General features: G+C 33.1%; 2 protein-coding genes across 2 annotated transcripts; one reads left to right on the forward strand and one right to left on the reverse strand.

Annotated features, from left to right (window-relative positions):
- The first annotated feature begins 956 nt into the window (after window positions 1–956).
- LOC145600524 (mannose-6-phosphate isomerase 2-like) lies at window positions 957–8,064 on the forward strand. Its single transcript, XM_081656407.1, has 8 exons — window positions 957–980; window positions 1,127–1,216; window positions 2,755–2,826; window positions 2,909–3,076; window positions 3,503–3,715; window positions 4,283–4,664; window positions 5,098–6,747; window positions 7,631–8,064. The coding sequence occupies exons 1-6, from the start codon at window positions 957–959 to the stop codon at window positions 4,382–4,384; spliced, it is 669 nt and encodes a 222-aa protein (XP_081512533.1). The 3' UTR covers window positions 4,385–4,664; window positions 5,098–6,747; window positions 7,631–8,064.
- A 7,215-nt stretch (window positions 8,065–15,279) lies between these two features.
- On the reverse strand, window positions 15,280–20,337 carry LOC145602646 (uncharacterized). The gene is made up of 20 exons (XM_081658815.1): window positions 20,168–20,337; window positions 19,402–19,523; window positions 19,244–19,312; window positions 19,017–19,088; window positions 18,831–18,903; window positions 18,255–18,344; window positions 17,965–18,173; window positions 17,712–17,783; window positions 17,542–17,614; window positions 17,289–17,405; window positions 17,079–17,200; window positions 16,922–16,990; window positions 16,660–16,731; window positions 16,492–16,564; window positions 16,342–16,395; window positions 16,194–16,262; window positions 15,981–16,096; window positions 15,731–15,898; window positions 15,573–15,645; window positions 15,280–15,493 (listed from the first exon to the last, which is right to left on the reverse strand). The coding sequence occupies exons 1-20, from the start codon at window positions 20,261–20,263 to the stop codon at window positions 15,416–15,418; spliced, it is 1,887 nt and encodes a 628-aa protein (XP_081514941.1). The 5' UTR covers window positions 20,264–20,337; the 3' UTR covers window positions 15,280–15,415.
- Window positions 20,338–20,895: the final 558 nt, after the last annotated feature.

The following is a 20,895-nucleotide window of genomic DNA, read 5'->3' on the forward strand; positions in this document are numbered from 1 at the left end:
TCGCCCAATTACAAAAAATTACAAAAAAAAAATCCACATTCACAATCTACATTTGCGACCCAATTACGAATTTCTAGATGAATAGTCATTTGAAGGCATAGCTGAGTATGTAAGAGGACGAAACAGGAGAGAGGATGAGAGGAGAGATGATGAGAGGAGAAGGAGCTGAGTTGAAATTGGAGCTGAAATTGGAGAAATTGGGCAAGAAATTCAGCTGACTTGATATTCGCATAATAACGGCCATCAACGGGACACTGTTTTGTCAACGGGGCTGAAATTATCCCGCGTATTTATGTACATGTATACCAATACATGTAATCCGTATAAATACCACTCCAATACTACAGGCAGGACCCACAGCACAATATTTAATCCATATAATGTGTGCTTGGCCCAGCACCGTGCTGGGCTAAGAGTTAGCGTTCTTTCTCTGTCTCTTATTCTCTCTCTATACCACTTTTCCTATTCTCTCTCTCTCTTCTATTCCTTCTCTCATACTCTATCTCTCTCATCTGATCCATTGAAGCGTACGCTGATTTTGCTCTTCTCATCCTCACAATTATTCCTTTTTTTTATCAACATCAATTCAAATCCTAATTCCTAATTCCTAAAACAGAATGAATAATTTCTGAAAACCACCTCCAGATTTTGAGCTTTCTCCTCCATTGAAGCATAATATGAGCTCTCCAATGAAGACTTGAAGGGTACTCAACTTTTTACCTCCTCCATTAAAGCAGCTTCTTGAGGTAAGATGTTTTGTCAATTTTTTGATAATTTTGATAATCTACAATCAGGGTAATTAAAAGTGTTCGACCTTTCGTGATTTAGGGTTAGGGTTTTCGGTTGGGAACTTTTTTGGGTGGTGTTCAAATAGTGGGGGATCTGACCAACGGCTTAGTAAGAAGTTTAGAATTAGTAAGCCGACTTTACTCGCGGGTCTCACCGAGGTTGATCTTATGCGGGATGCTGAATTGGGGGAGGTAATTGCTTCTATAATTTTATTTTATTTTATATTTTGCTGTAATTTCAACTAAATTCTTAATTTTAAAGTAATTGATTTTGATTTTGTAGTTGTTTTCTCGTTCATTCTTCATCCACTATTTCTTATTTTCGTTGTTTTCTTCAGATGGGGATTATTGATAGGGATTGGGTCGGCCTTCGATTTTCGGGGAGTCGCATTGCGCAGTACTTGAAGAACGGTCTCTTTGCTGTTGAGGTACTTTCCTCTTTCGAATTTTTTTGGTTTTATTATTGTATATTTGAATTTATATAGATTTTTTGTTTCAGAATTATGAAATTAAAATATGGGTTTGAATTTTTGTTGGGGAAGATAGAAAGGAGAAATTTTCCATTGAAGGGGCTTTTGGGTTGTCACTTTTCCATTGACAAAGCTTTTGAGGTGAACTTCCATTGTTAAATTTTCCTTTTTTTTTTATTGATTAGTTTGATTTCTGAATTTTATCTTTGCTTGTTTATTTCATCTGATTGGATCACTATTTTACTTCAACCGATTGATTTATGCAACTACTATTGTGGTTTTCAATTCGGTATGTTAGAACCTAAATTGATAGGTTTCAAATATATTAGTGGTTATGCTTTTTGCCTATGAATAATTAAGCCTAAACATAAGTTATTTATTCAACATTATTTTTATGTAATGGCCAAGCAAAGTAAAATCCATGTTACCAAAATTTAAATGTTAGTAGTATTTATTTATAACTTACAACATTTATTAGTGGCAAATTGACGATTAAGATCTGTGGAAGATTAAAGGGATTTTACAAGTTTGATGGCTAATATTTTTCCTTTTAGTATTTTTGACCTTTGTTACTATTTTAATGAAAGTAAGAGGGACTTGTTATTTAATCATGCAAATCAGCAAATTAAGTATAAGGACGATCTGTAAAAATGATACTCTCCAGTTTCTATTTGTTTTATCAGCTTTGAATTATCTCACCATAAAAAAATCTTCATATAAAAAGGGGAAAAAAAAATCAGTTATATTAAGTACACAGCTAAAGTGATTACTCATATAATAATTAATTAACAAAGAATTAACTTTATTAAATCACGTTTTATCTTGATGATGATGCCTCTTTTTAGAAGTTAATATCAAAGATATCAGCATCCTATATTCTGTTAAGAAAGTGATAGATCTGATGCAAACTATCTATTTTAATTTACAGCTTCTACTTAGCTTAGGGTTAAACTTTTTGGCTCTCGCTCTCCCTACTGTCTTCCTCTCTCCTCCTCTATATTGAGCAGTGTCTTATTTCCTTTCTTTTTCTTTTCTTCTTCATCTCTGAGTTCTCCTCCGATCAGGGCTTATGAAAGAATTTATAATTCAGAAATTGGGTTTTATTGTAAAATTGTAGGATTATTGATTTGCTATCTGGGTCATAGTAATTTATAATCTTTGAAGTTAGATTCTAAAATTGTAGGATTATTGATTTGCTATCTGGGTCATAGTAATTGAGGCTAGACAGAAGGGTTAAGAGATGGGATTTCATTGTCCTAAACTTCAGTAGCATCTTAAATCAGAATTGGAGAATATAACATAACATTTCTGGGTCAGTCACTGCAATTTAGGTGGTTCTTTGAGTAATCAGCCTTTATTAGATTAATCTCAACATTCAATGCTGCAATTTAATTTCCCTCGCCACATTTAAAACATCATTTTTCATTTCAATTGGTGGAGAATAGCCTTTTACCATTGCCTTTGCCTTATTATTCTGGGATTTGATTTGTTTTTAGTCAATTTTCTCCAAGGTTTCTCTTTTTCATTACAATAAAGAAGTTAAACCAGGAAAGATATACAGCTGTAAGGTAGTCAATTCTTAGGGAATCAGTTACTTACACTGATCATTCTTTCTTAGTGCAAGAAATCCAGAAGCTTGAGGTTCTATAGGCATTGTCGGTCGCAAAGACATTGTTGATACAACCTCACCCATGCAAGGAGTTGGCAAAGAAATTGCACAATAGGGACTACCTTGTTTACAAGGATGTCAATCATAAGCCAAAAAGGGCTCTTGCAGTAACAAAGTTTGATATCCTTTGCAATTTTGTCAATATCGAGGTATGAAGCTTGCCCGAGTTTCCTTTTATTAATCACTATTGTTGATTATCTGAATTTTTCAGGGTTAAGTTTCTATTGAACAAGTGCTTGAAACTTATGATGTAACTAGAAGTCTTTGTTGTTTTAACACGTTAAAAGCTTTTATGAGGAGCTCATATGTTGCTGTTTGTTTGATATAGTAGTGTATTAGATACATTAACTCATACATAATCGAGAAACTTTTGTCTTCCTGGCTTATACATGTATTTCTGTGGACCACTATTTTTGTGTCTTTATCTGTATGCCGTTGTAGTTAAATTTTCTTATAGGAAGTAATCTCTTAGAAGGGCAATCTCCACCACCCTTGATTTTACGAAATCGATGATTAACTTGTAACATGAAACCTGTTTTAGCTAATTCATTCATTAGTTTTCTCTTGTATTTCAGGAACTCCAAAGGATTCTTAAAGGTGTTCCAGAAATATCAGAGTTGGTTGGTGCTGCAATTGTGGATCAACCGCTGAACATCACCCCAAAAGATGTGGAAGATATAGATAAAAATGCCTTGAAACAACTGTTTACTCAAATTATGTCAGCAAGTGAGCTTGTGATTGCTGAGGTGCTATACCATTTGATTTCTTGTCTAAGGAATAAGGATGAGGTATGTTATTTTTCTTATTGGTTTTGTGTTGTACCTCATTTCATGGGGTCCTTAGTTTTCCAATTTCTTATGTTGATGTTGAAAAACAAAAACTTTTGGCGAATCATATTACTTTAATATACTGTAGTAAGAAAGAAACTGGATTCTAATTCAATTTTTAATGTAGAAATGGGCTAATATGCAATTTGTGAGCTTGATATCTGACGCCACATTGGTTTTGTTTTAATGTAATAACTGAATTCATAATATCATGGTGCAAAATTAGAGTATACGAGTGGAGTGTTAGTTACATTTCTTTCTTTGAGTTGGTTAATGAAGGCCTACCTGGTGTTAAAAGTGTTCTATTGCCCATTGGACCTACACCTCTTAAACTTATCTGATGTAGATTTGACATCTTTTTAGAAAACCCTGTATGTTTTTCAAATCTATCTGTTTGTGATGGGATCTCTTAGATGTGTTTTAGCACATGTGCTTTATGATTGTTTTATTTATCAAGATACAATTATTTCCCTCTCTTATGTGGGGTCTTTTTTTATCTAATGACATTTTTTTATATTAACATCACAGGATAAACTGGTCATATGGCTTGGAAAGGAGTATCCGGGTAATGTGGGTGTGCTAGCAGCTTTCCTGAATCCTAATCAACTATGTAACATTAAATTATGGTGAAGCGTTGTGCCTGGGAGAAAAGGAACTACATGGATATGTATCTGGTGATTGGAAATTGATTTTGGCACACCCTTTATTGATATTGGCATACCTCTATATGAGAGGAACATAAAAAAACTTTGATCTCACATAGGGTGTGCAAAAATCAACTTATGGTGTGCCAAAATCATTTCCCCTGGTGATTGTATCGAGTGTATGGCAACTTCAGATTGTTCAGGCTGGTTTAACTCCCGAGAAGAGGGATGTTAAAACTTCATGTGATATGCTCACATACAAACTGGTAAGCTCTTGGTGTACATGCTTGATATTTGAATCTTGCTTAGTTCTTTAGTTTTAGATTGCATTGTTCTTGGTACAATCCTTGAATAATTTGTTACCAATGTTTAAAATTCTTCTGAATTTTCTTTGTATTCTTCTGAGCACTTCCTTTAGATAATGGTTACTCTCAACACGTCAGTAGCATTCTTTTACCATGAATGTCAGTAGTACTTAATTGTTCTAGCATTTTATGTTGGTTAGTAAGCGAGTGAAAATTTGAGGTTGATACAGTTTTCTTTGTCTGCTCTTTGCTCATTTGTGTTTTCCTCATTTTATTTTTACTTTGAAGGTATTGATAAAACTCAGTTTTGACAGGAAGTTGTACACTTAAGCAAGTATGGGATGTGATTAGTCATATCAGTATTGTATATCTAACTAAATTCATCTTATTTCAGGACTGACCTGATATACTTAGGGGCTTCAACGTAGAGGTACTAATGGACGCACGAAAATTTACCATCCTCCATTTGAAGAGTTTGAGGTTGATCATTGCAATCTTTCTGAAGGAACATCGACAAAGGTTACATCAATGGTTCCATCCTTATTTTTGGTCACTGAAGGGGACTGGAAGAATCAAAATAGCCTTTTCAGTGAATTTTGAAACTATGCTTTCAATTTTTGTGGGAAGTTTTATTTGTCTTTGGATCTTAATTTAAGGCTTTTTTATTGAATACTTTGAGATATTGACTAATTTGTATCTTGAAAAGGTAAACTAAGTGATAAATACAACTTAAAGGTAGGTACTAACCAAAGCTCCAAGAAAAGTGCTGTTTTTGGTTCAATTCTATTATTTTTGACAGTTAATACCCCACTCTGTTTTGCTCATAAGCAAAATGATTTTTGAGATAATTGTTAAATAGTTTTGGAATAATGTGTTTGGTTTAACTAATAAGCATATGGTCAAATAGTTTTTAGGCTATGTTATCCTTGTTACTACAAATTAGACTTAAATTTATTTAACTAATCAAGATACTTTTTATATTGTTTTGAAACCAACTAATCAAGATACTTTATACAAAACTTTATCATTAATTAGTTGAAATAAAGAATTTCCTGCTTGTAGGTGCGTCTGACTCAAATGGATACTGGAAAGATATTAGTGCCCTGGAAAACCTCATGCATTCTAAGGAAACTGCTCAGTCATAATTATTTACCTTGTTGTTTAGCTTTGGAGGCAGCAGCTTTTTGTCCATTCCATTTCATTCTATCTTATCATATTTGATGAGATATCTCTAAAATGAAGGTCCATACCAGTAATAGCGAGGCAGAATTGGCTGAGTATGTTCCAAGGCTCAGTTTTACAATGAGGATGGTCCCAATGCATTGCAAGCAAGTCTGATCAATGGCTTGAACTCGCTGAGAGAAAAGATGTCATTTTATTTATTTATTGTTATTTTTTAAGAAATTTCCATAGAGGTTGTATGTGGCAATTAGAGTTGGATAGGGTTTTGGATTTATGGATTTTTTAATCAAATAGTAGTTCTGAAGATATGAATTTCATATTTGCCAAGAACAATAATTAATGGTTTTTACTCATGAGGCTTGGATGCTACAGGTTGTCGAGTTTGGTTCTTTATGAATTTTGTGAGTTGTGAAGTAGTTTAGAACTATTTTCTAAACATGTAGATGATTGGGATGTTGTAGGTTAGTAATTTTTATGAATTGTGTTCTTTAGATTTATGCAACTACTATTGTGGTTTTCAATTCGGTATGTTAGAACCTAAATTGATAGGTTTCAAATATATTAGTGGTTATGCTTTTTGCCTATGAATAAGCCTAAACATAAATTAAAGCTAAAAAGAATGGAAAAGCTGTTAATTGTTGTGGTTGGTGGAGGTTACAATATTCTAGAGCTTCGTAAAATCAACAATTTAGATGTCTGCATGGTGGTTTACTGTGAGACTGATTGTTAATACAAGTCAGAAGGGTTTGAAATCTAATAATTATCTTATGGTTTCTGTTTCTTTGAATGCAGTTTGTCGATTGATCAATGAGGAGACTATTACCGCGGTTTTAAAGAGGCTGTTAAGAAGGTTGTTTCTAAGGTTGGTGTTAGTTTCAGTTTAGCGGTAGTCATAACAACTTCCTTTTGTTTTAAGAACTATGTTTTGCTCATAATGTTAAGAAAATTATGCAGTATTGGTGCTCCATTTCTTTGTCTTTAGAGATTTCATTCTCATTATGCTTGGATTGCTAGATGTATAATTTTCATTAGGGTGTAATTGTATAATAATGGGCCTCTGATTTTTTTTTTTTTTTTGAAGATTATAATGGGCCTCTGATTCATAAAGTCTGAAGTGCATTTCTGATTATGGTTTGAGGTTTTGTCCTATTGGTTGCCTGTTCAATATTTGTTCTGATGTAGATAATAGAACTAGGAATTAATAATAATTGGTTTCTTGGCTTTTACTTTTTTGTTTGATCCTAAGTTAATTGAAATTATATGATTTACATCTTTTTTGGGCCGGAGGTATTCCTAATCAATTGTTCTGTACTGCTGTATTTAGACCATATTGTGTACACAGTTGCTTTATCAGTTGTAAATAGAAGATTATGCAAGAATATTTGAGGTAGAAGGCTTTTAGTTTCATATTATGAATCTGCCTCAGACTTAAAAAAGATGTGATAGAAAGTGGAACTAGAAATTTTTACATTTAATTGTGCTTAAGCCTTGTTCTCCATTCCATGTTCCGAATATCTTTTGCCAATTCAAAAAACACAAAAGGTTCACTATATACCTGTGATTTTGGCCATTTTTAAAGTCTTTTTGTGTGGTTGATATGTAGATTCAGACATATGTGCAGAGCTCTTATTAATATACGGAATATTATGATTGTTTAGTTTTTTTTTTTTTTTTTTCCCTGTTCTTGTATGATAGATCTGTTTGACATGTTGGTTTGATGTGTGCTATACTTCCCATATTTTCAGTGACGATGATGATGATAAAGATGAAACTGAAGCTCTTTTAGCAGAGCTTGAACAAATAAAGAAGGGAAGGGCTAAGAGAAAATGCGAAAGGTGTGACTGTAAAACCTTGAAGTAATATTGACTTGGGAGGATTTGAAGCTGGTTCCTTTTGAGTTTATGAATACTGTAGCAAAAAAGTATCAGACTCCAACCTCTTGTGTCCTAAGATATAACATGTGAGGACTGATTACAAATGAAATGGTAATCCGTTCTCCTTTGGACTTTGCTTTTTTTTGTGAATTTTGAGTTTAGGATATAGGTGCAACATAAAGGAATGTAAAAAGGAAGAGGCTGCTATTAGTCTGTTAACATGAGTACTATTCCATTTGTTGTAAGTGATCCCATGATTCCCAATTTCCCACCTATATCTAATTTAGATCAAATCTTCAATTAAAGCTTGTGTTTAATTTCCAATTATAATAATGTAATATGCTTTAAATTTCTAGATGACAAGAAGCTTTTATATAAACAAGTAGGAAATTGTATTTAAATTTATTTGGAGAGAACTTGAAACGCTTATATATAATCTATAATTTGTACAATATTATACAAAAATTTACCAATTCATAACTATCTAGATACAACTTCTAAAAAAAAAAAAAATACAATTTCTAAAATTAATTACAAATGGAAAATAGTTTTTAAAAAAATCTTCAAATATGGGAATGGGCAAAAAAGTGATCTTTTAAAGTCTAATAATAAAATAACATTGAGTTTTTCTAAACTATGCCCCTTAAGTTATTGAATTTCTAAGTTATACTCATTTTTTTTTTCAAAGTTATAAGTTATGCCCTTCACATCACTTCACGATAGAAATATTGGTTATGAAGGAAAGAGGATGAGATTGAGAGAGGCTAAAAAAATGATATAGGGACAGGAGAAATGCAAGGGGATTGGAAGAGAAATAAAGAGAGTGATAAATAGAGAATAAGACTGAGAGAAAAGGACAAGAACAGAGAAAGAGCATATGATATAATAATAATGAACGAAGGAGAAGGCTCGAGGGAGAGTAAATTATATTTTCGATTATTGTTTGATGTTTTCACACTTATTTGAACTCGATTTTGTTACAACATATATTATCAAACAACCACTTTTTGATGCAGCAAGCCACACCGTGTGGCAGTGGTTACCCGAGTGATTTTGTTAGGGGTTATCCGAGTTATGCAGTCAGGGTTACTCGAGTTACATGGTCAGGGTTTATTTGTGGGTTTCAGATAGGGGTAACTCGAGAAGTTCACTCGGTTAAGGTTTACTTGAGGAATTACTCGATCACAGGTTATTCGAATTACTCGGTTAAGGGTTACTCGAGGAGTTACTCGGTAAGGTGTTATATAAAGACTTCGGTCAGGGGTAACTTGAGTAATTCGATCAAGATTACTTAAAAAGTTCGGTCAGAGGTTATTCGGTCAGCGGTTACTTGAAGGTTCATACAGGGGTTACTTGAAGAATTACTCAGCCCGGGTTAGCTGGTCAAGAGTTACTAAGATTGAGTAGGAGAGGAAAAGGAGAAGGAGAGAAAGAGAAAGGGAGGTAGAGAAACAAGGGGCAAAATAGAGAGAATCATCAAGAGATAAAAATGAAACTAGGAAAGCGAAGAGTTTGAATAGAGAGATAAAGAGGGGCTAAGAGATAGGGCAAACTGAAAGATAGAGATACCAGTTCAAAAGAGATAAGGGGAAGGCTAGAAGAAAGGATAAAGGCCAGGAGAAAAAAAAAATTGGAAAAAATGGGAGAGATAAATATGGGTTATGTAAGAAAGATGATGAGATAGAGAGAGGATTAAAAAAAAAAAGATATAGGGACAGGAGAAATGTAAGGGGGTTGGTAGAGAAATAAAGAAAGTGATAAATAGGGAATAGGTTTAAGAGAAAAGGACATAGAAAGAGTACATGATATAGTAATAAAGAAAGAAGGAGAAGGCTCGAGGGAAAGAGAGTGATGGAGTAAATGCGACCTATAATTTTCGATTGTTGTTTTATCTTTTCTCACTTATTTGAACTCGATTTTGTTACAACATATATTATCAAACAACAACTTTTTGGTGCAGCAAGCCACACCGTGTGGCAGGGGTTACCCGAATTATTTTGTTAGGGGTTATCTGAGTTATGCAGTTAGGGTTACTCGAGTTACTCGGTCAGGGTTTACTTGTGGGGTTCAGATAGGGGTTACTCGAAAGGTTTACTCGGTCAAGGGTTACTTGAGGAATTACTCGATCACAGGTTACTCAGATTACTCTGTTAAGGTTTACTCGAGGAGTTACTCGGTCATGGGTTACTCGAGTTACTCAGTAAGGTGTTTTTTAAGGACTTCGGTCAGGGGTAACTTGAGTAATTCGGTGAGGGTTACTTAACACGTTCGGTAAGAGGTTATTCGGTCAGCGGTTACTTGAGGGTTCATACAGGGGTTACTTGAAAAATTACTCAGCCTGGATTAGTTGGTCAAGAGTTACTAAGATTGAGGAGGAGAGGATGAGGAGAAGGAGAGAAAGAAAAAGGGAGGTAAAGAAATAAGGGGCAAAATAGAGAGAATCATCAAGAGATAAAAATGAAACTAGGAAAGCGAAGGGTTTAAAGAGAGAGATAAAGAGGGGCTAAGAGATAGGGCAGACTAAAAGATAGAGATACCAGTTCAAAAGAGATAGGGGAAGGCTAGAAGAAAGGATAAAGGCCAGGAGAAAAAAAATTAGAAGAAATGGGAGAGATAGAAATATGGATTATGTAAGAAAGAGGATGAGATAGAGCGAGGCTCAAAAAAAGATATAGGGACAAAAGAAATGTAAGGGGGTTGGTAAAGAAATAAAGAAAGTGATAAATAGGGAATAGGACTGAGAGAAAATGACAGAGAAAGAGTACATGATATAATAATAAAGAAAGAAGGAGAAGGCTCGAGGGAGAGAGAGTGAGGGAGTAAGTGCGACCTATAATTTTCGATTATTGTTTTATCTTTTCTCACTTATCTGAATTCAATTTTGTTACAACATATATTATCAAACAATAACTTTTTGGTGCAGCAAGCCACACCGTGTGGCAGGGGTTACCCGAGTTATTTTGTTAGGGGTTATCCGAGTTATGCAGTCAAGGATTACATGACTTACTCGACTAATGGTTACTTGTGGGGTTCAGATAGGGGTTACTCGAGTGGTTCACTCGGTTAAGGGTTAGTTGAGGGATTGCTTGATCACATGTTACTTGAATTACTCGGTCAAGGGTTACTCGAGGAGTTACTTGGTCATTGGTTTACCGAATTACTCGGTCAGGGGTTACTTGAGTTACTAAGTAATAAGGGGTTATTTATGGAGTTCGGTCAAGGGTTACTTGAGTAATTCGGTCAGGGTTACTTAAAGAGTTAGGTCAAGGGTTAATCGGTCAATAGTTACTTGAGGGTTCATTCAGGAATTACTTAAAGAATTACTCAAAGCGAGGTTAGTCGGTCAGGGGTTACTTAAGATAGAGGATAAGAGGCCGGAAGGGGAGAATGAGAGAAAGGGAAAGATAAGTAGAGGAACAAGGGCCAGAATAGAGAGAATCATCGAGAAGAGAGAGAAGTAGGAAAGCGAAGGGTTTGAAGAGAGAGACAAAAAGAGGCTAAGAGATAGGGCAGGCCGAAAGATAGAGATACCAGTTCAAAAGAGATAAAGGGTAGGCTAGAAGAAGGGATAAAGGCTAGGAGAAAAAAAAAGTTAGAAAAAATAGGAGAGATTGAAATATGGGTTATAAAGGAAAGAGGATGAGATAGAAAGAGGTTAAAAAAAGATATAGGGATAGGACAACTTTTTTAGTTGGATTTATTTAAAGGCGGGGTGACCAATTTAATTAAAGGCGGGGTTATTGTATATGGATTTTAGGACTGGACAACTTATTTAGTAATGAGCAAACTATTAAGGGGTGGATAATTTATTAGGGGTGAGTTAATTTGCATATGGTTTTTAAGGGTAAACAAATTATTTAGGAGTGAGGTAATTGTATAAGTTTATTAGAGGTGAGCCAAATTTATAGGGGTGGACATTTTATTTAGAGATGAGCAATTCTTTAAGGGTAATCAAACTATTTGGGAGTGAACAATTAGTGTAGGGGTGAGGTAATTATGATTTTTAGAGATTAGTAAATTATTTAGAGGTGAACAAATTTGTAGAGACAATCTTTTATCTTATCTCTAAAAGTTTGTTCACCTCTAAATAATTTATCTTATCTTTTTTAAAAGGTGTACATTTGAAAGGCATGCATGTGTTTTATGAAACTGACATGTAGAATCGAAATAGTTATGCATTGCGCTTAAGTAAATGTGTAATTAATCTTGGCAACTCCAACATTATTGTTAACAAGTATGGCAATCATCTTTTTTTTTTTTTTTTTTTTTTTTTTTTTTTTTTTTTTTTTTAATCTGGTACAACAACAAAAACCAATCCAGTCATATAAAAAAGAACGACCCATAATTAATATTCACGTTATAAATTCTTACTACATAAACAACGACATTACTAATCCATATATAACAATAACATTATATTTGTTGATACAACAAATACTATGTCAAAATACAACAAATTAATTACACAGTGACCTTAAGTGCTATGAAAAACTATTCAAGATTACAGCTCCAATCCCGTTAGGAGGCCATTATAGAATATAATGTTTTTAAGCTTTTAATTACATGATAAAAGTATAAGCAATTAGAAAGAGACTTTCTAAATTATGCATGAACAAATAAGATAAATGAGAGCTAGGATAGAAAAAGGATTTAGGAAGGAATGAGGGAGCAAGTGGGGCTAACTAAATTTTCAAGACCATAAATAGAACAGTGAAAGGAAGAGAAAAATAGGGAGCAAGTGGGAGTAAGGCATAGGAAGTGGATGAGGGAATGGAAGGGGTAGAGAGAGAGGAAAATAGTTATAATGGTGAAGTTTTGAAAGATTACACGAGTGATTTTATTAGTATCTTAAATTGTGAAAAAGTTAATGTGAATATTAAGTTGTGAAAAAGTTAATGTGAATATTGGAGCCTGATGTTATAATTTATTACATTATGAGTCGTGTATTGTATTATTGAAAAGATAAAAAAAATGACAGGAGAAATGTAAGGGGTTGGTAGAGAAATAAAGAAAGTGATAAATAGGGAATAGGTTTGAGAGAAAAGGACAGAGAAAGAGTAAATGATATAGTAACAAAGAAAGAAGGAGAAGGCTCGAGGGAGAGAGAGTGAGGGAGTAAGTGCTACCTATAATTTTCGATTGTTGTTTTATCTTTTCTCACTTATTTGAACTCGATTTTGTTACAACATATATTATCAAACAACAACTTTTTGGTGCAGCAGGCCACACCGTGTAGCAGGGGTTACCCGAGATATTTTGTTAGGGGTTATCCGAATTATGAAGTCAGGGTTACTCGAATTACTCGGTCTCATATTTTATAAGCTACAGTGGAGAACTTCTCATATTTTATAAAATAAAAGGGGTTTAAATTTTGGTTCTTTGAGAACTTATCTCACTTTGATTTTGATTTATTTTCTCTAAGTCTAAAATTGTTTATTTTTTCTCACTTTGATTATACTATATATATATATCATAACTACCTAACTTCATACATTAGAAAAATCAAAAATAGGATTCAAAATTTTAAAATACATGTAACTACTTATCAGTCATATAAATTTTGACAAATACACCAACTCATCCTTCCATAATATTTTCTTAATTACTATATAACTAATTACGATAACTTGGGGAACCGCGCGCAACGCGCGCGGGTCCACAACTAGTATATTAAAAGGCGTTCCTAAAAACGTCCACGTGTCACGTAAACCCTCCTCACTACGCCACGTCACCTACTCAACCATTCATTACACCACGTGGCTCCCCTTCCATTTGTTTTTCATTCCATGTCATGCACTCATCAAAATAAAAAAAATGGTTCTCCACAAGAATTGAACCCACAACCTCCAATTTTAGAACTCGGTATCTTACCACCAAGCTAAGTGATTTTTTATGTAATGTTTTGAATACTAAATATTAATATGTAACAAATGAGAATATAAACAACAAATTTAGTTACAAGAATACTAAATCATACATTACAATGTATATTAGTGTTCAATCCCATGTAATCATCCGGGGCATCGCCCGGGCACAAAAACTAGTTTTGTAATTGTATCGTGGTTCATGGATGCCCAAACTAAGGTAATTGTTGAAACCCAGTGTATCCCATTTGTGAGTGTCCCATATTGGAGAAAGAGGAGGGATGGTTCGACTTTATAAGGTAGAGAAGTAACTCCTACTATTGCCAATTGATTTTAGTATGAAATCTCCAAAGTCTTGTTTGTGGACCAAACTCTCCTCTTTCTTATTCAGGTTACCCAGACCCCTTTCATATTATCTAGTACATAAAAAAGAGCATAATCAAGGAATTGTTTTCCCAACCAGAAAAACAACCGTTTATGCAAACCAACCATTGAACCAATTATGACATACCTTGAATAATCTTTTGACATTCATATACATTAGAAATTTTTACCAAAAAATAAATACTATATTTTAGAAATTTTATGTGAACATCCAAAACTTTGCGTCCAAAAAAAAAAAATGTGAACATCCAAAACACAAAAGTCGACTCTTACATTTTGTTTGGATAGAAAGAAATGGAAGGAAAAGAAGAGAAGAGAAAGGATGGGGGACAAATTCTCTTGTTTGGGTAAAGGATTGGGGGAAGAAGGAATAAGAAGGAGAAAAGGATCCATTTTCCATCTCTCTTTAATAAGCCTACTCCTTCCAAAATTGGAGATAATTGGAGGAAAAAATGAATCTCACCTGCCCCTCCCTTTCTTTTCCCTTCCTTTCCTCCTTTTTCCCTCTCCTTCCTTTCCTTCTTTCTTAGATATCCAAACAAAGCGTAAGTCTCTTATCATATAGGATGAATTGCTATCGTTAGGTTACAAAGATAATGAAGTTATGAATAAGTTTGTGGACTAAACTATAGTACATACCTTAAATAAACCATGTTATTCTTGTAGGTCATTTTTATTCCTAAAATTATAACTTAGGTTGTGTTGTTTTCACTACTAGTAGATAGAACCGACTCTTCTTAGACCTAGGTGGCCTTCAAGGGTTGGTAAGAGGAATTACAGCATTGAAGAAAAAAAAAAACTCCGTAAAAGAATTCTATATGTAAGTTAAATTTTTTGAAACCAGCTGTTTATACTCTTACTAGAGTTTAAACTAACAATGAAGTAGACTTTAATTTATGAAAACGGTTGGAAAGAATAAAAGTCAAACGAATTCATTAAACTTCCAATGCACACATGCATTGACTTTTTTTATTTATTAATTTTTTTTTTTTAAATAAAAAGGTTCCTAATTAAAAAAAGAAATAAAAGCCCAATATAAGAATTTTTTTTTTTTTTTTTTTTTTGAAATAAAGCCCGATATGAGAATTTAAGAATAAAACAGTAAAAAAAAAAAAAAAGAGAGACCACACTACTATGCTAGACGGGAGAAGGGAGGACAATCGAGACAGAAGATAAAAAGACAAGCTGGGTTTGTGAACGAAATGCTCAACAGTGTGTGCTGGAGTATGAACAAGGAGGAGCAGAGTAGTACCATCCGAATTCTTTGCAATGGAGCACCGAAAACAAGCAAAGGTCAAAACATTAAGTACAACAACACTATTAAGGGGAATCTGCAAATTTACAGTTTACATCAATGTCTAGTTATAGACCTACTTTACAAGTTTATACACTTGCAAAAATCTACAAGCTAGGTATGTTTAGCCGAAGTATGTTTGCTACGTAGCTTTGGAACAGATCCACGAGCTTTGACAAGTTTTTCCTGTAGCTGAATAAAATTTATCAAGCATATAATTAGCAGCGAGTTCATATAAATGATTGTTAATGGAATTCATAATAATACTCACCATTAGAAAGCCTCCTAATTCAGCCTTCGCCTCTACCAATGCATTTCTTGCTTGTGCCAAGCACTTAATGCAGCTGTAATCCAACAAAAGTTGTTAAATCATTATCATTATTTTAATTGATGTAAACAACTTGCATGATTCAGACAATGATAACATACTTTTTATACCAAGTGTCCTCAAAAAAATTGGCATCAAAATAGATCAAAAAACTTTCAAAAGCACTATGCAAGCGATTTAATCCTATGTAGAAGCTTCTATCTCTGATATCACGGACTTTATCAAGAAAATTTCCATCAATTTGAAGAATGGATTCCAAATCATGTTCACTGCATGAAACTTAAGCATTAGTCAACATTTAAAGCATATAATTATGGAAATAATAGATTGAATATATACAAAGAAACTAACAGCAATGACGCAGATTTATCAAGCAAAGAACCAGTTTCATCAAATAACTGGTTCAGGGTAAATGCAAGAAATCCAGGATTATCAGCAGAGTCATCAAAAAGACGAGTAACGATTCCCTGTTTATTACACATCAGATAACAGAAATCAGGTTAATTAGAGATAATTGAAAAAATAATTTTACCAAAGTTGATTACTATAGTACTAAATTAGTACCTTATCAAGCAACTCTTCGGCAGATGAAATGAATTCCAGTTGATATCTTGCAAATGAAGCACCTATTTCCTGCATTAGGCAATCAGTTAAGCTCTGATTGTTCACTAGCAGAACAGTTTGCATGCTAGTTGTAGTTCTATGTAAATACCGTATTGATAGGGAGCTTGATAGGTAGATTAACAGCTGCATCAATACTCCTTAGCTATAAAGAGACACATAATTAGAACATGTTCAAAAAACGACATGATATCTATCTAATTGAAGTAATTGAATAGATAAATCAAAAAACTTTGCTCACAGCAAGTACAGGTTTCATTTTATCCTTAAAATTCTTAGAAGCGTGGACTAACTGTATCCAACTTTCAGCAAGTCTGCACAAAGTTCATCAGAAAACCAAATTTTTAGTGGGTGAATGAAATGTAGTTTGTGAAGACTTAATCAGTCTATAGCATAGATTAGTACGAACCCTTCTTGTCTCTGATCTTTAGTAAGAATCCGAAGTGAAACACACGCACTTAATATAGCTTCTGCACCGACCCTGCATTGTTTAAAGTGTAATGTATTGTTAACCAAGTTCAAAAAATCCTAACAAGAAATGCGTATACTTTGCAGTTCAAATATTCTTTGAAAAACACTGCCAAATTGTTTGATACTTCTTGATTAACCATCACTAACATACACTTATACGAATTTAACCATTAATAATGATAACACTGTTGAAAAATCACCTGGAACAGGGTTCAATTAATTCCCCAAGAAATGTTTTAATCAGTGAGAAGTCCTTAACCTCACATTTTCTGCATTATAAAACATTCAAATTCAGTAAGAAAATTAGAAAATTCCAGAAGGACATGACATAAATAAGAGATTATGAAAAAAACTTACACAAGCTTTCCCAAATCATGCAATTTTCCATGAACAAAGTCGAAAAAATTATCAAAAATCTCATTTACAGAATTTGGGCTGCTTTTCAGTTGTAGTTCAGCAAATGTGTTGTTTAATATACCCTGTTAAAAAAAAAAGAAATTACAAAAAATTTAATGGATCCAAGGTATACTTGACAGTCAACACTATTTCCATAGAGAAGTAATTTACCTCATCAAGCAACACTTTTATGTGATATTCGTACAAATTTTGCATCTGTGTGGCCTCATGGTTATAATTCACTTCAGTGGCCTCAAATTTATAATTTGGTGACCTTCCAGCATTATACTACAGAGTACAGAAACACAGCAAATGACATTAATTTTATCGTTTAAGCTTAAGTCAGTATGTATGTCAAGATATTGCGATATAATGCAGTTATGTAACTTTACTGAATCACAAAAGTAATGATACAATTTCTCACCTCAAAAAAGAAACTTAGTTTCCTGACAATGTTGAAAAGTTCTTTCTTTGCTTCTGCCAAGTAGCTGGGAATTCTGATATATGATATAGATCCTCAGCGAATTTCTTGATATTCACATAATTTTTAAAAATAAATAATCTTATGTAATAAATAATGTACAAACAACATACCCTTCTATGTACTTCGATTTCGTACAAGTTAAAACTGCATGAAACTCCTTTTTCAAGATGTTCGCACCGATGCTGCATCAAGAATCATAATAAATTCACACACACATCAACATTGATAATACAAGTATTAATCACCATTTTATGTCAACAAGTTTAACTTTTCATATCAGACCTTATCCCATCTTGATGACCCCTTCTACCACACCCCAACACACATTCACAAACTAGAAAAACTAGAGTGAAAAAAAAATACCAGGAACTGTGGCCCATTGCAACATGGAGATCCATATACATCTTCAAGAAGTTAATTTCGTCTTCTTCAAAACTTAACAGGTTAGTCTCCAAATCATCAAGGAGTATTGAAGTGTCTTGTACAACAAGAGTCAAGAAATTGTTGAAATCTTCAATTGTACTTTGATTTTTCAGAAACAGCAGATGGCCAAACTCATTATGCACATCTCTCTGTTATAGAAGAAGAAAAGAAGAGATTAACATACTTAACTAGTGAGAGAAAGAGATCAACTGTAATTAATCAAGTAGTACCTTATCAATCAAGGTATCAAAAGAAGGTGGAAGATAAATGACATTCGATGGAGGGATTGTCCAACCAGCAGTTAAGAGTTTTTGTTCAATCTACAAAATAAACAACACATGACATTAGAGAATGAGAATATGCTAAATCTGAACGCTCCTAGCAAGAAATTAGCAGCAAATAGTTCTTGGGGAAGAATAGGGCTTGGCACAAGGTTTTGCTTGGACAATAGGAAATGGATCCAAGGTACAAGTAGGCATTGAAGCATGGGTAAATGATCAGGTGCCAGAGATATCTCATCATACAGTTCACTACATTTTAAATCTAAAGGTGAGTAACCTTATTGACCAGACAAGCAGGTGAACGAGTGAATTATTGTGGTTTAATATTTGTCTAAGAAAAAAAGAAAGACATTAGGTTGTAGGACACCATTGTTTTATTCGAACTTTTTTCAAACATCAAATATAATTACTAGAATGTGAGATTGATCCATCATGACAACAAACAGCAATGCAACATACCACAGTACTAAGTAATTACACAAGCTTTAATTGCTAAAGTTTGTATGAAATGAAATATTATCTTACCTCAAACAACAAATGTAGTTTCTGCTTCACATCGATGAATGCAGTCTTTACTGTTACCAAACACTTTGAACACCTATATAAATAGGAGTAGATATTTATGAAAAAAATTAATCCCAACAGCAGCACATATTTGCATAAAATACAAGTACATAATTATATTATAAAAATCATTTATATAACACTTACCCTTCGGTATTTTTCATCAGGGCGCAAGACAACATTGTTTTACATGCATCTCGTAAAATTTTGATGCCAATGCTGAAATTTTACAGATGCAGGATTGTTATAAACCAATAAACAAAGACTGAGCCATTACCATTGCTATAAACCAATAATACTTTCATGACGTATAACTACACATAACCCATAATCCAAACAGATTACACATTTAACTACTTAATGAAGAGACTGACCAGGAACCATGGCCCATCAAGTCATGGACATCTTTAAAGAGCATCAAATAGTCTAGATGTTCTCTATCACTGCATAATAAACATTAAATATCAATAATTAGATAGGAAAAAGAACAACATTACTAACATATTTACGCAAGGAAAGAGAAAAAACTGACAGGTTATGTTCCAACTTTGTGATGCAAATTGAGATTTTTTGTATCACGGAATTCAGAGTATTAAAAAAATTGACAGGATCTTTTAAAAACATCGTATCGTGGAGATCATCATAAACATTCTCCTGTTTCAAAATAAGAAAAAACACAGATTACCATAAATACTGAAGAAAATTAGACAAGAAATCCAAAAAAAATAAAGCCTAATTTGAAAGAAACAGAAGAAAATGGAAATTGTTGAAAAACTGCATCAATCCACCATCAACAACCATAAAAATATCAACGGCACATCCCAACCATCATCACAAAATCACCATTTCATATCAAAGCTCCAACTAGACATAACACATCCCAATAACCAAACACAAAATTAATTGCCAAATCTACGACTTTTGAGCAGAATTCACCCATTATGAACCCAACTACCCAGATATTGTAATCATCTCCTCCAAAATAATCCCTGACTATCATTAATTGGGGACAATATATTGAAATTTAAACCGGAATTCAATAACAATTACATGGTTTTCAGAATGACAAGAATAAGAGTGTAAGTGCAAGAACCCTAAAATCGAGGAGAAAAAATCATACCATTCAAATTAATTATGAAAGAAATAGCAAATGTAAAGAACCCTCAAATTGGGGACAATATATTGAAATTTAAACCGGAATTCAATAACAATTACAACAATTAAGAGTGTAAGTGCAAGAACCCTAAAATCACGAATGCTTGAAACAAGATTTATCTGAAAATAAGAAAAATTCGTACTTGTGCAATCAAAAGATGTAGTGTCTGAAGAAACTTCTTCTGCAATTGCGTCTGATTACAATTATCTTCAGGAAGTTCGTCTATCTTCCTTGCCATTTTCTTTGTGATTGTGATTTTGCGATGATTATGAATTAATTTGATTAGGACAATGCGTTTAGAAGGTTTACTTACGCTTGATTACTGTATTATAGTTGACTGGTTGTACAACCAACAATTATATAGTGACGGAGATTTGTTGTGTTTTTTTTTTTTTTTTTTTTTTGCACGTTTGATGTGATTTTTTTTTAGCACGTTTGATGTGATTAATTTCATTTTTTTTTTTTTGACAAAGATTAATTTCATTATGACTAGGTGTGTAGCCACGCACGGATTTATTTTTAAGATTTGTGTCTTATTATATAAAAATAATAATAATAATAATATGGTAAGTTACACAATAAATTTTCACAAAAAAATTATATATTATTCAATGAATTTAGAACGATAAGTAAGATCAAATAAAAAAAAAATAAAATTAAAGGCATACGTCTTTGTCAATTAAAACCATGTCCAAACTAATCAAACTATTCTGTGTTGATTAATTTTGAGAATTGAAGACAAATTTCAAGTAATAATTAAATTACTTAGGCTATGGTGTTGTAATTTAATTAATAAAGAATATTAAAGCAATTAATCTTGTTTAAAGATTAATAAAGAAAGAAAACTCCATTACTCTGTTTTTGTGAGGA

Source organism: Chenopodium album, chromosome 21 (genome assembly GCF_948465745.1).
Source record: "Chenopodium album chromosome 21, dcCheAlbu1.1, whole genome shotgun sequence".
Classification (NCBI taxonomy): domain Eukaryota; kingdom Viridiplantae; phylum Streptophyta; class Magnoliopsida; order Caryophyllales; family Amaranthaceae; genus Chenopodium; species Chenopodium album.

Coding starts and splice junctions, on each gene's coding strand:
- LOC145600524 (XM_081656407.1), top strand. CDS start 957: ATGCGGGATGCTGAATTGGGGGAG. Junction 3,077..3,502: donor GCAATTTTGTCAATATCGAG/GTATGAAGCTTG, acceptor CTTGTATTTCAG/GAACTCCAAAGGATTCTTAA. Junction 3,716..4,282: donor GTCTAAGGAATAAGGATGAG/GTATGTTATTTT, acceptor TTAACATCACAG/GATAAACTGGTCATATGGCT.
- LOC145602646 (XM_081658815.1), bottom strand. CDS start 20,263: ATGGCAAGGAAGATAGACGAACTTCCTGAAGATAATTGTAATCAGACG. Junction 17,201..17,288: donor TAAAAGTGTTGCTTGATGAG/GTAAATTACTTC, acceptor TTTTTTTAACAG/GGTATATTAAACAACACATT. Junction 16,991..17,078: donor CATGATTTGGGAAAGCTTGT/GTAAGTTTTTTT, acceptor TTTATAATGCAG/AAAATGTGAGGTTAAGGACT.